This window comes from Macaca fascicularis, chromosome 16, assembly GCF_037993035.2.
Source record: "Macaca fascicularis isolate 582-1 chromosome 16, T2T-MFA8v1.1".
NCBI classification, from domain to species: domain Eukaryota; kingdom Metazoa; phylum Chordata; class Mammalia; order Primates; family Cercopithecidae; genus Macaca; species Macaca fascicularis.
This window is the reverse complement of record NC_088390.1, coordinates 41,253,117-41,267,892: the sequence shown is the minus strand read 5'-3', so window position 1 is coordinate 41,267,892 and position 14,776 is coordinate 41,253,117. Positions and strand designations below refer to the sequence as shown.

The window sequence follows — 14,776 nt, the reverse complement described above, 5'->3', positions numbered from 1 at the left end:
CAATTAATATTAATAGAAAATAGTAAGATTTTGGTATTAAAATTGTTTTTACTTTTCAGGTGAGCCAATGGTAGCAGCAGATGCAGGAGTTTGGGATAATTATTGTGTTAAAAAACAACTTCTTCACTCTTGGTAAGTTCATGTGAACATAAAGTGAAAGACCTGTAGAGTTATAACTGATAATATTAAGATGAAAATGTTTCTATTATTTTTGTCATTGTACAGTGGAAAAATTGTCAAGTGTTTGAAAGGTATGGTATTGTTATTAGGACTAGCTTCTGTCATTTTATAGTCCATAGTCCCTTTTATATTTTAAGTCTAGCAGTGTTAAGTTATAAGAAAAATTAATCTTACTATTTGAGGGGGAAAGAAAAGGGGAAATTTACTGAAATAGTAGCACATGCATGATGGAGAAAATCAAATGATATTGTAAAAATGAGCTCAGTTTTGCTGGAATATAAATCAGGAATGCACCTTATCAGCAAAGGAGTTTAAATTATAATACAAAGGGTGACATTTGGGCCATTGCAGTGGCTCACACCCGTAATCTCAGCACTTTGGGAGGCTGAGGCAGGTGAATCACCTGAGGTCAGGAGTTCAAGACCAGCCTGGCAAACATGGTGAAACCCCATCTCTACTAAAAATACAAAAATTAGCCAGGCATGGCGGCAGGTACCTGTAATCCCAGCTACTCGGGAGGCTGAGGTGGGAGAATTGCTTGAACGTGGGAGTCAGAAGTTGCAGTGAGCTGAGGTCTCGCCATTGAACTCCAGCCTGGGCAACAAGAGTGAAACTCCATCTTGGAAAAAAAAAAAACCAAAAAACGATGACATTTGTATTTGTATTTATAACAGCCTTGTCTCATAAAATATCATACAAACATCATTAAAGTACCCCACATAGGTAAAGATTGCTGGAGAAAAAAGCTAAGAGTGGGTTAGTAGGCTTTACTCACCCTCTCATCTTTTTTCTTAGCACAGTGATTGCCACCAACATTCTCCTGGTTGATGAAATTATGCGAGCTGGGATGTCTTCTCTCAAAGGATGATTGAATTCAAAATCAACCCTTCTAGAAGATGAAATTTAGTACACTTTACATCTGACTACTATTGTGTAGCCTGAGCCATTCTGAATTTCTACACAATAAATGCAGTTTATATCTTTTGGATCTTAACAGTCTCAAAAAATATTTCATCAAGGTATAAAGAACACAAGAAATACTTTTACAGTAAAGGAATAATAATTGAAATATTTCCCCAGGAGTCCTAACTCCCCACCCTTTGTTGTATGCTACTGCAGTTGTTATAGCATAGGATCTTTATGATTCTTAGACCTTTTGGCAAGTTTTAATTAACAAAATAGAGGTTTTAGTACACCCAAGTAAATTTCCAGTTTATCAGAGGGTATAAATGTAGTAGGACAAAATGTTTCATTTTCTCTCAAAATTCTTTCAGTGACGTCTTGCTGCCACTCTTTCCTCTTGTAAATATGGCATGTAGCTTTGGGTTACATTGTTTATAATGTCTGACTCAATTTATTTTGGATATCATTTCTTATATTTTACCTGGCTTTTTTTTTGTATATATGATCAACAATTTATGCTACTGTGCTAGCTCTGGTAGCTCTCTGACTAGATGGTGAGGTAGAACAGGTTTCATCTGGAAAGAGGAGAATTGTTGACACCAGCAGTGGGAAATAATTGTTTTTGGCTCATAATACAACTGTTCAGTGTGGATATTATAGCAATATCTTTCTTGTTTGAAACTCTAGAATTAATCTATTATGCTTTTTATTGTTATTAGAGTTCTTGTGGTTAACTTCTTTCCATGGATGTTAGTTGATAAGAGACTAAAATATGGCAGGTGCATTAATGGAACTTTGGCCTGTTTGTGCATGTAGGAGAAGGTTCCTTTAACCATTTAATGCCCTAGTTGAGAACCTATGATTTTATAGCCTGTTTTTTTCCACTTAATATGCTATCAACATCTTTCTAAGTCAGTATTCAGACTTCTTCTTCTTCTTCTTCTTCTTTTTTGAGATGGAGTCTTACTCTGTCACCCAGGCTGGAGTGCAGTGGCATGATCTTGGCTCATTGCAACTCTTGCCTCCTAGGCTCAAGTGACTCTCCTGCCTTAGCCTCCTTAGTAGCTGAGATTACAGGTGCACACTACCACACCTGACTAATTTTTGTATTTTTAGTAGAGAAGGGGTTTCACCATGTTGACTAGGCAGGTCTCGAACTCCTGAGCTTTGGCAATATGCCTGCCTCAGCCTCCCAAAGTACTTGGATTGCAGGCATGAGCCAGCACACCTGGTCCAGTATTCAGACTTCTGAACCATCACTATGTATGTTTACACGGCATTGCATTGTATGGTTATACCACAATTTATTTTACCAATTCTGTTTTCAATTTTTTTTGCTGTTATAAAGAAAGATCTCCTTTTTAAACTTGTCTTTATCCTATAGAATAGGCCTTTTAAAATGGGCATGCCATGCATATGGCCATATCTTTTCTGTGTAATATTGTTTAAATTTTGAAATATTTAAAATATACCAAAAAAGACAGAAAGTAATATAATAAACACGTTTGTACCCTCCACCTAGCTTTAACAAATAGTAACATTTTGCCATATTTGTTTCAGATTTTCTTTTCTTTTCTTTTTTTTTTTTTTTTTTGAGGCAGAGTCTCCCTCATGCCACCCAGGCTGGAGTGCAGTGGCACCATCTCAACTCACTGCAACCTCCACCTTCTGGATTCAAGCGATTCTCCTACCTCAGCCTCCCAAGTAGGTGGGATTACAGGAGCCCGCCACCATGCCTGGCTAATTTTACATTTTTGGCAGAGATGGGGTTTTGCCATGTTGGCCAGGCTGATCTCAAACTCCTGACCTTAAGTGATCTCCTGCCTCGGCCTCCCAAAGTTTTGGGATTACAGGCCTGAGCCACTGTACCCAGCCAGATTTTCTTTAAAGAAATACCAAAGTACAAAATGTTAAGATGCCGCTTTCCCCACCCACTCCCCATCATGCTTTTTCCACCCTTCCTCCTTAGGGGTGATCTTTATTGCCTATGTACTTTTATTTTTCCCACTCTTTTTTTTTTTTATTGTTTTTTTTTTTTTTTGAGACAGTTTCGCTGCTCAGACTGGAGTACAGTGGTACAATCGCGGCTCATTGCAACCTCCACCTCCCAGGTTCAAGCGATTCTCCAGCTTCAGGCTCCCGAGTAGCTGGGATTACAGGTGCCTGCCACCACGCCTGGCTAATCTTTTGTATTTTTAGTAGAGACAGAGTTTCACCATGTTTGCCAGATTGGTCTTGAACTCCTGACCTCAGATGATCCACCCACCTCGGCCTCCCAAAGTGCTGGGATTGCAGGAGTGAGCCACTGTGCCTGGCCATTCTTTATTCTTTTGCATACCTGTGACAACATAAAAAATTCGTTTGTGGTATTTATTTATTTAATTTATTTAGAGACAGGGCATCACTCTGTCACCCAGGCTGGAATGCAGTGGCATAATCAGCTCACTGCAGCCTCAAACTTCTGGGCTCAAGCAATCCTCTCACCTCAGCCTCCTGAGTAGCTAAGACTATAAGCACATGACACCACACCTAGCTAACTGGTGAATTTTTCTTTTTTTCTTTTTTTCCTTTCTTTTTATTTATTTATTTATTTATTTATTTATTTATTTATTTATTTATTTATTTTTGTGGAGATGGGGTCTGTTATGTTGCCTAGGCTGTTCTTGAACTCCTGGCCTCAAGCAGTCCCCCTGCCTCGGCCTCTCAAAGTGGTGGGATTACAGGTGTGAGTAACCAGCCTTTTCTTGGGTTTTTAAAATGTATAAATTGTATCGCTCTGTAGATATACTTTTGTGCTTTTATTTTGCACTTAATAGTTTTGAGATTTATCTATTCATTCATTTTAGCAGTTTTGGAGTATTCCAGTGTATTTCTTTTTTTCAAAAAAAGTTACACAAACCTTTATTTAAAAAAAAAACACAAAAATACAGCCTTTTTTCACTTCAGTTATGTGCTATATTGCATTTTCCACTTAGTTCAATGCTTTAACGCTCAAGGATGCCTCTGCTTTTGATTGTACATGGGCCTGAAGCATCCTAGGTTTTGGCAAGCAGACAGGAGACTCAACAAAAATCCAAATAGGAACATTAATGCAGGGCACATCTGTAAACATATTATATATTTGAAAATTACAATATCAGTCAAAGTGACACAGTTTACAGGTGAAATGAAACTATCTGGAACTGCCTTACCACAAGTTTCTGAATCTGGACTGATATAATAAGTGATATATATATATAATGTATTTTAAAAGTTTTGTTTACAACAAGTGGGATTTGCAATCTATGCTTATACTTATAAAATCTAAGCAGGACATATTCAAGTATATTTCTTGTTTGTATGTATATATGTATGTGTGTGTGTATGTATGTATGTATGTATATATGTAGAGACAGGGCCTCACTGTGTTGCCCAGGCTGGTCTTGAACAGGTACCTGGCCTCAAGTGATCCTCCCATCTTAGCCTCCCCAAGTGTTGAGATTACAGGTGGAGGCCGCCCCACCTGGCCTTCAGCATGTTTCTATACTACAATGTCATGTTCCAGTAAGTTAAAGAAAAAAATCTTCAATATCAAAACTTTCAGAATATGTGTCAATGGCTTAGAAGAAAATACCAGAGATAGTCGAAGAGACTTTTCCATGAAATGTTGCATTACCACTTCTTGATGGTGACAATGAGTGTCAGAGACTCTAAGTTGAAAAGTGATTTAGAAGAGTTGGACTCTTGATTATGAAGTCTTAAGAGTATCTTACCTTATTTATTTTGCCTATGTTATTAATGCATAGGAATGATATGATAAAAAGTTGTATGTGTAAGTTTAAAAAACTCTTACAGTAAATATAAAAAATGTATGAATGACAAAGTATTATGTCATAGTTGAAGTGATAGCATTTTCTTTTAGTCTGTGAAGTAATGGGTGCATCTTATGAGTGACATTTTAGATTCAAGGAAATATGATACTATTTATACACTGCTGGACTCAATGCTAATATTTATTTAGGTTTTTACATCTGTTCATAAGCACTGTTGGCCTATAATTTTACTTGTTCTACTTTCCTTTTCTAATTTTCAGATCAGTGACATATTAGCCTCATAAAATGAGTTGAGGAATTATTACTCTTTGTTTTCTGTGGAAGTTTGAGTCGATAAAATGGAGGGTTATCTATTTCTTAACAGTTTGGTCTGAGCCTAGTAGTTTTTTTAAATGGGTGGGATAGATTTTTGACTACTGATTCAATATTCTTTATTATTTTAGGTTTCATGTTTTCTATTTCCTTTCGAGGCTGTTTTGATACTTTATATTTTTATAGAAATGCTTTATAAAATGATACTTTTTCCCTTAAAGACTTATTTTGTTTTATATTCATCTAGCAATGCCAACTCTATTTTGGTGCAGGGAATGGGGAAATGATACTATTTTTCTAGTATGTTTTCGCATCCTTTTATGAAATTTCTGTTTTCAGGTATTAAGTGTGTCTCTAAAAACACATCATTGCTAGATTTTATTAATTTAATTAAACTCACTGCAACCTCAATCTCCTAGGCTCAAGGGATTCTTCTGCCTTAGCCTCTCAAGTAGTTGAGACTACAGGTGTGCACCACCACAGCCAGCTCATTTATTTTTTATTTTATTTTTAGTGGAGATGGGATTTCACTATGTTGCCTATTCTGGTCTGGAACTCCTGAGCTGGACCAATCCTCCTGCCTTGGCCTCCCAAAGTGCTGAGATTACAGGAGTAAGCCTCTGCATCCGGCCAGTTTTATTACTTTAAAAAATTCACTTGGGCAGTATCTTTTAACTGGTGAGTTTAGTTATTGTTGATGATTAGTGATAGATTTATTTCTACCATATAATTTTGATACTTTTTGTTTACCCTTCTTTTTAAAAAATACTTTCTCTTTTTACTACCTTCAATTAGATTGATTCAATTTTGTCTACTCCCCATTTTTTCTCTCTGATGGTTTGGAAATGATATATTCTATCTTTATTACTGTAGGGTTAATTTAAAAATTTTAACTTGCATACTTAACATAGTAACTCTGCCCCTCCCTAACAATACAAAGTCCTTAAAACATTTTAAATACAGTAATTCATCCTGTGTTTAAACGTGTTTTTAAATCTTCTTGTTTTTAAATCTCTTCTTGTTCCTTCTTGTTTTTAAATCTCTTAAATTAGTTATAGTAATAATCACTTTTTTTTTTTTTTTTTGAGTTGGAGTCTTGCTTTGTCACCCAGGCTGGAGGGCAGTGATGCAATCTCAGCTCACCACAACCTCTGCCTCCCAGATCCAAACAATTCTTCTGTTTCAGCCTCCCAAGTAACTGGGATTACAGGCGTGCACCACCACGCCCGGCTGATTTTTGTATTTTTAGTAGAGACAGGGTTTCACCATGTTGGTCAGGCTGAGAATCACTATTATTTTATAAAGTCGATTGATGTTTAGACTTTCCATATGTTTATTCATTTCTTTGTTCACCACTCTTTCTTGCAACTGTCTTCTTCCATCTGGATTCACTTTCTTTCTTACTACTATATATTCTTTTTCCTTCTAGTGTAAACCAGATAGTAATACTCTCTTAGTTTTTCTTCCCTCAAAAGGTCTTTATTGCTCCTTACTATTGAATGATAATTTACTAAGTTACCCATTGTTTTCTCTCAGCACCTTGAAAATATTATCTCATGGTTTTCTGCTACTGTACAGGCTTTGTCATTATGACACGTATTTCCAAGTTCCCTTCCATAGGGTTTATACCAATTTGCACTCTCAGTGGCAAGTTATAAACATGGGACCATTTTTACCTTTTTTTTGAAACCCTCAAGTGGTATAATTTCACAATCCACACCTGAGCATGGTGTAGGCCTAGAGCTTCAGTTTCTTATAGGTATCCTGAGCAGAGCAAGTTTTCCCATTACTTCACTTGGCAGGTGGGTGGAGTGCGTCCAGCCTCTGTATTGGCCTCCGTAAGTATGCCTTTTAAAGCCTCTTTTTTCATTTAGGGGCCTTAGCTTCAACTCCTTCCTTCAAATGTGGCCCTGTTTCTGTGTGGGTGTTAAAAGCCTGACATCTAGACTAGATCTTAATCTAGTTTCTTATTTTCTCTGGCTTCTGTAGTTCACCTTCAGAGTTTGTCACTCTGTTTTGACTTCCTTTGGAAGAAAATTTCCCTTTCTCTTTTTTAAGCTCAACCATATAGTTTTTGTTTTTGTTTTGTATGCTCTTTACTTATTTATTTTAATGGTAAAATATACATAACATGAAATTTACCATTTTAACCACTTTTAAGGGTATAGTTCAGTGGCATTAAGTACATGTGTATTGTTGTGCAACCATCACCACCATCCATCTCTAGTACTTCTTTTCCTTGCAAACCTGAAACTCTGTACCCATTAAACAATAACTCCCCGTTTCCCCCTCCCCCTGGCCCCTGTTAATCACATTCTACTTTCTGTCTCTATGAATTTGACTACTCTATGTACCTCATGTGAATGGGATCATACGGTCTTTTGGTGATTGGCTTATTTCACTTAGCATAATGTTGTCTAGGTTCATTAATATTGTAGTGTGTGCTAGAATTTCTTTCTAAGGCTGAATAATATTCCATTATATGTACCTACCACATTTTATTTATTTATTCATCCATTGATGGGCACTTGGGTTATTTCTACCTTTTGGTTATTATGTATAATGCTGCTATGAACATGGGTGTGCAAATATGTTTGTCTCTACTTTCAGTTCTTTTGAATATATACCAAGAAGTGGAATTGCTGGATCACATGGTAATTCTATTTTTAATTTCTTGAGGAATTTCTTTACATTTTTATACTCACCAGCAGTACACAAGGGTACTAATTTATGTCTTCACCAGTATTTGTTATTTTTTGATAACAGCCATCCTAATGGGTATGAAGTGGTATCTGATTGCGAGCCAAACATTTCCTCTAGCATTTTTATGTTTGTAAATTAGGGGTGAGATGGAGGGTGGTCCACATTAGCTAAGACTGCTATGTGCTAGAACTGCTAGATCCATCTATTTTTAATGCATGTGTTAGTCCATTTTCACGCTACTGATAAAGACATACCTGAGACTGGGAAGAAAAAGAGGTTTAATTGGACTTACAGTTCCGCATGTTTGGGGATGCCTCAGAATTATGGTGGGAGGCAAAAGGCACTTCTTACATGGCAGTGGCAAGAGAAAAATGAGGAAGAAGGAAAAGCAGAAACCCCTGATAAACCCATCAGATCTTGTGAGACTTACGCACTATCACAAGAATAGCGTGGGAAAGACCAGCCCCCATGATTCAATTACCTCTCACTAGGTGCCTCCCACAAAATATAGGAATTCTGGGAAATACAATTCAAGTTGAGATTTGGGTGGGGGCACAGCCAAACCATATCATTCTGCCCCGGCCCCTCCCAAATTTCATGTCCTCACATTTTAAAACCAATCATGCCTTCCCAACAGTTCCCCAAAGTCTTAACTCATTTCAGCATTAACTCAAAAGTCCACAGTCCAGAGTCTCATCTGAGACAAGGCAAGTCCCTTCCACCTATGAGCCTGTAAAATCAAAAACAAGCTAGTTACTTCCTAGATACAATGGGTATACAGGTATTGGGTAAATATAGCCATTCCAAATGGGAGAAATTTGCCAAAACGAAGGGGTTACATGGCCCATGCAAGTCTGAAATCCAGTGGGACAGTCAAATTTTAAAGCTCCAAAATGATCTCCTTTGACTTCAGGTCTCATATCCAGGTTATGCTGATGCAAGAGGTGGGTTCCCATGGTCTTGGGCAGCTCCACCCCTGTGACTTTGCAGGGTACAGCCTCCCTCCTGGCTGCTTTCATGGGCTGGTGTTGAGTGTCTGCAGCTCTTGCAGGTGCATTATGCAAGCTGTTGGTGGCTCTACCATTCTGGGGTCTAGAGGACAGTGGCGCTCTTCTCATAGCTCCACTAGGCAGTGCCCTAGTTAGGGACTCTGTGTGGGGGCTCCAACCCCACATTTCCCTTCCACACCGCCCTAGCAGAGGTTCTCCAAGAGGGCCCTGTCCCTGCAGCAAACTTTTGCCTGGGCATCCAGGCATTTCCATACATCTTCTGAAATCTAGGTGGAGGTTCCCAAACCTCAATTCTTGACTTCTGTGTACCTGCAGCCTCTATGCTTCATGGAAGCTCCCAAGCCTTGGGGCTTCCACCCTCTAACACCACAACCTGAGCTCTATGTTGGCCCCTTTGACCCAAGTCTGGAGCAGCTGGGACACAAGGCACCAAGTCCCTAGACTGCACACAACATGGGGACCCTGGGCCTGGCCCACGAAACCACTTTTTCCTCCTGGGCTTCTGGGTCTGTGATGGGAGGGGCTGCTGTGCTCTGACATGGCCTGGGGACATTTTCCCCATGGTCTTGGGGATTAACATTAGACTCCTTGCTACTTAGGCAAATTTCTGTAGCCAGCTTGAATTTCTCCCCAGAAAATGGTTTTTTTCTTTTCTATCACATAGCCAGGCTGCAAATTTTATGAACTTTTATGCTGTGTTTCCTATTTAAAGCTGAATGCTTTTAACAGTGCCCAGGTCACCTCTTGAATACTTTGCTGCTTAGAAATTTCTTCCGCCAGATAGCCTAAATCATCTATCTCAAGTTCAGAGTTCCACAAATCTCTAGGGCAGGGCAAAATGCTGGCAGTCTCTTTGCTAAAACATAACAAGAGTCACCTTTGATCCAGTTCCCAAAAAGTTCCTCATCTCAATCTGAGACCACCTCAGCCTGGACCTTATTGTTCATATTATTATCAGCATTTTGGTCAAAGCCATTCAACAAGTCTCTAGGATGTTCCAAACTTTCCCACTTCTGAGCCCTCCAAACTGTTCCAACCTCTGCCTGTTACTTCTGAGCCTTCCAAACTGTCTTCTTCTGAGCCCTCCAAACTGTTCCAAACTCTGCCTGTTACCCAGTTCCAAAGTTGCTTCCACATTTTTGGGTATCTTTTCAGCAATGCCCCACCCTACTGGTACCAATCTACTGTATTAATCCATTTTCACACTGCTAATAAAGACATACCCAAGACTGGGAAGAAAAAGAGGTTTAATTGGACTTATAGTTCCATATGGTTGGGGAGGCCTCAGAATCATGGTGGGAGGCATAAAGCACTTCTTACATGGTGGTAGCAAGAGAAAAATGAGGAAGAAGGAAAAGCAGAAACCTCAATAAACCCTTCAGATCTTGTAAGGCTTACTATCACGAGAATAGCAGGGGAAAGACAGACCCCCGTGATTCAGTTACCTCCCATTGGGTCCCTCCCACAAAACTTGTGAATTCTGGGAAATAAAATTCAAGTTGAGATTGGGTGGGGGCACAGCCAAACCATATCAATGCAAATTACTTAACTAATTTTTCTGTCTGTTGGAGAATATCCAACTTTTAAGTACATAAAAAATTCATGACAGTTCCCTTAAAAATAAAAAATACTTTATCCTAAGATTGTTTCATAAATCTCCCAGCTACAGTTAAAGTATCATGAGCCAAGAATCGTTATCCCCCGTCTGCCATTCTCCTAACTGCTTGTTTCTAACCTATCTTTTTTTACAGTCCTTTCTGTAACAATAACTATTTCTTTGCGATCACTTTATTGGTGCCATCACTATTGCTTTATGTTTTGATCGTGTCTCATAGTCATACATTACTACCCTCCCAGCCTCCCACAATACCACTGCCATCCCAGGGTTTTGGCTCTTGAACATAATTCAGTTTAATGTCTCTAGGTATTAAGGCCTTGTAACAATCCATTCACTCTTTCTTTACAGCTGCCTGTATAATTGTCAAAGAGATCTAGGGGAACAAGGATATAATCATTAAGGAGATCCCCAGTGACTCTGTAAATAGTCTTGCTTTCCTTATTCTATTCTAGATTAAACTCTTTAATGAGGAAATCAAGTGCCCCAGAATTAGATTTAATCTTCAATCATACTTTTTCTGGCCTGATGTTTAGGCTAATAGGAAAGGGACAGAGATGGGAATCTGGAATATCAGTGTTTTGGTTGGCTTTAGTGAAAAAAACAAAAACATGCTCTAAGCATTTCATAAAGACAGCCTTTTAGTATTGAATTAATTGTGGATTCCTGAGTACCCTGCTCCTTAGCTACTTCATAAATATTAGCCCTTCTTTAAAGAGGACACTTGGGGCCCCGGGTTGGGCCTTTACTGAGGGATATTATGTTTGAGGACAGAGAGAAAAGGGAAGTGCCAGGGTGCAGGTATTTCCCTAGAGCCCACAGATGGTAAGAATGGTTTTCCCATGGGCCTGACTTGCCATCTTCTCCATGCTTGGCAGAGTTCTTGGCATTAAAGAACTGAGCTAATGATGGTCACAATGAACAATGACTTCTGAGACTTTCTCAACATTTCTCAGTTGCTTAGTCCAAGAATCACCTGACATATCCCTGTGTCTGTTCGCTGCCTGGGCCAGGATGAAGCCAAGCGCCTTGTTGGACAAATATCCTGTGGGCCCGTATCTGGCTTCTGCCCTTAACTTGGAGATAAATTTAGATGCAGAGGTTGAGAAACGGGTCTACGCCATATGCTTGCCTGGTGGGAGCTTCACAAAAGCTCAAAATGCATAGGGAAAGGCTTTGAGAGCAGTGAGCTTAAAATGATTTTTCCTATTGTCTCTTTCTTCTGTAGTCCTGGACTGTATATAAGGGCCAGTTGGTCATGCAGTATTAGTGGGGGCACACCATTCATTGTGTTTGACTGTTCTCTCAACTGTAGAACTTTCTAAAGATTGTAGGATGTTTCACACCCCTGGAATCCAGGCACTAAAGGCCAGTAGCACCCTCCATTCTCTGTGACAGCCAGAAATACCTCTGTGCTTCCAGATGTGCTCAGGAAGACGGTACCACTGAAGGAAACTTTAACTGTTCAGGAGTCTACCTACTAGTATATCGTTTTGGTTACTTGGTTTTTTGTCTTCACTAAACCTTAGTCTCAAAAGTACTCTTTTCTACCCTATGCCCCAATCTAGGTTGGAGAATGTGGTAGACTATCCTGTGGGGAGGTCGATGTTGGAAACCCTTCTGTCATGCAGTTGTATTTGTGAAACAGGGTTATGTTGGCAATTAAAAATGTTGGGACTGGACTTGGTGTCTCATGCCTGTAATCCCAGCACTTTGGGAAGCTGAGGCAGGAGGATTGCTTGAGCCTAGGAGTTCAAGACCAGCCCGGGTAACATGGCAAGACCTCATCTCTAGAAAAAAAAATTAGCCATGCATGGTGGCATGCAACTATAGTTCCAGCTGCTTGGGGGGCTGAAGTGGGAGGATCGCTTAAGCCCAAGAGTTCAAGGTCATACTGAGCTTTGATTTTGCCACTGCACTCCAGCCTAGGTGACAGAGCAATACCCTGTCTCTAAAACAAGAACAAAACAAAACAACTAAAAAGAAGAATGTTAGCTCTGGAGCCATAGTGTGTGGAACCATATTCCACCTCTACCATCTATCAGCTGTTTGACGTGGGGCTAGTCACTTAACCTCAGTTTTCTCATCTATAAATGGATTATATGACATGCATTTGGCTGCCTGAAGTTGAGATCAGGAATGACATTAACTTAAGCAACATAGAAGTTTATTTTTCTCAGGCCGGGCATGGTGACTCACGCCTGTAATCCCGGCACTTTGGGAGGCCAAGGCGGGCAGATCCCTTGAGGTTAGGAGTTTGAGACCAGTCTGGCCAACATGGTGAAACCCCGTCTCTGGGTAATAAAAAATTACCCAGGTGTGGTGGTGTGTGCCTGTAATCCCAGCTACTCGGGAGGCTGAGACAAAAGAATTGCTTGAATCCTGTAAGACAGGTAAAATTTTACAGGATTGTTGTGAGGATAAGTCAGTATGTGTTGATTGCTATACACAGTGCTTGAGCCATACTTTGTGCTTAACAACTGCTTAGCTACTATTTTTTTTATTATCATCAATAGTTATGCATCAGTATGCGTTGGGCATGTAGTTTGTTACATAAATAGAGCAAAATCAATTAATGACAAGAACTCTGCAAACTTTTGCCTCTAGCAGTGGAGAAGTGTCAACACTGCTTTGGCTGTGAGACCAAGATCCTGCTGCTTGGAGGCAGATTGGTGAGTGTGCCATAGGGGTTTGCCAAATACATGTGTGCTTTCCTGTTTTCCCCCTTGGCATTCTCTCAATCTCTGCCCCAGAACTGTGACTGATGAGATGTGCAGTTTGAGGGGGCCTAATGTTGCTGAAAGGCCACAAGGCCTATAAAGCCATTTTTCCTACAGTGCAGGGAAAATATTTCTGCCTAAGCACTGCATGACATGAAGTGAGAGCCCTTTTCTGTTACTTTATTATTATCACATTAAACTTTCTAGAGATACAGGCTTAACTTTACACCTATATGTGGGTAAGCTAAGGGAGTATAGTTTGAAGGTACCAAGAATGTCCCAACATTCAAACTCCCTACCTTCTGTGGCTAAAATTCCAACATTAGTATTTTTTTTGTCTCATCTGGGTTTTTGTTTTAAAAGCAAGTACGTAGAAAAGAGTTATAGCAGGCCCAGGTTTTATCCTTTGAAAGGCCTGCTTTCAAGGTTGGTCCTTGGTTGATATCTGGGAATTTGGATTTGGGAGTGTTTTCACTACCCTATGTTCAGACTGTCAGTGTGATTTATGCTGCATACCTGCTTTCCTTTCGGGAGTCTGGAATTTTGGGTATATTTGGATATGTAGGCATGTAGTTCCTTCCTATATAATCGGCCTCTAATAAAGATCCTGGACTCTGAGTTTCTAATATGCTTTCCTGGTTGGCAACATTTTACACATTGTCAATTTGTTGCTGAAAAAATTAAGAACATCTTGCCTGACTCCACTGAGAGAGGACCTTGGAAATTTGCACTTAACTTTCCTCTGAACTCATCCCATGTGCCAGATGGGATGATTTGCTGATTTTGCTTTGTATCACTTCTCTGTAATAAAGTATAGCCATGAGTGTAACTACATGCTGAGTTCTGATCCATTGAACCCAGAAGTCATCTTGTGGGCCTCTGACACAGCAAGTATTCCTGACATCAAAGAAAAGAACACTACAGAACAATATCTGAGCAAAATTCTTCAATGAAATTTGAGCAAACTAAATCCAGCATCATATAAAAAAGATTATATAATATGACCAAGTGGGATTTATCCCAGGGATGCAAGGTTGGTTTAATATCCCAAAATCAATTAATATAATATACCATATTAGTAGAATAAAGGACAAAACTATACAATTATCTCAATATACACACAAAAATTGTTTACAAAGTCTATGATAAAAACTCAAACTTAGAGTAAAGGAAACTTCCTTAACCTGATAAAAGGCATCTACAAAAAACCTACAGAAAACATCATACTTCAGGGTGAAAGCCTGAATGCATTCTACGTAAGATCAGGAACAAAGCAAGGCTGCCCACTCTTACTTCTTCAGCGTAGTACTAGAGGTTTTAGCTAGTGCCATTAGGCAAGAAAGGAAAATTATTTTCAGACAACATGATCCAGTATCTAGAAAATTCTAAGGAATTCATAAATATAAGCATTCCTGAGAAAAGAGCATGTTATCAAGTTTGCGTGAGAGTGAGTTTATAGGATTTTCTATGGGATCCCTAAAGAATCTGGCAACTTGGAATTTGGAGGCAGAGGAAATGTTA

General features: G+C 39.3%; 1 protein-coding gene across 14 annotated transcripts in view; it reads left to right on the top strand.

The window, feature by feature from the left end:
- CCT6B (chaperonin containing TCP1 subunit 6B) overlaps positions 1 to 14,776 on the top strand; it is a 153,213-nt gene that overhangs the window by 51,580 nt on the left and 86,857 nt on the right. For 11 of the 14 annotated variants that reach the window (XR_012425531.1, XM_074019004.1, XM_074019002.1 and 8 more), the window contains 2 exons: positions 60 to 132; positions 976 to 1,174. Coding sequence is in view for 13 of the 14 variants with exons in the window: in XM_074019004.1 (XP_073875105.1) it covers positions 60 to 132; positions 976 to 1,048 (146 nt within the window). In the remaining variant the exon portion in view is untranslated. Of the gene's footprint in view, positions 1 to 59; positions 133 to 975; positions 1,175 to 14,776 lie in introns of those variants that run through there. The other 3 variants (XM_074019006.1, XM_074018999.1, XM_065531223.2) reach the window with 1 other exon arrangement.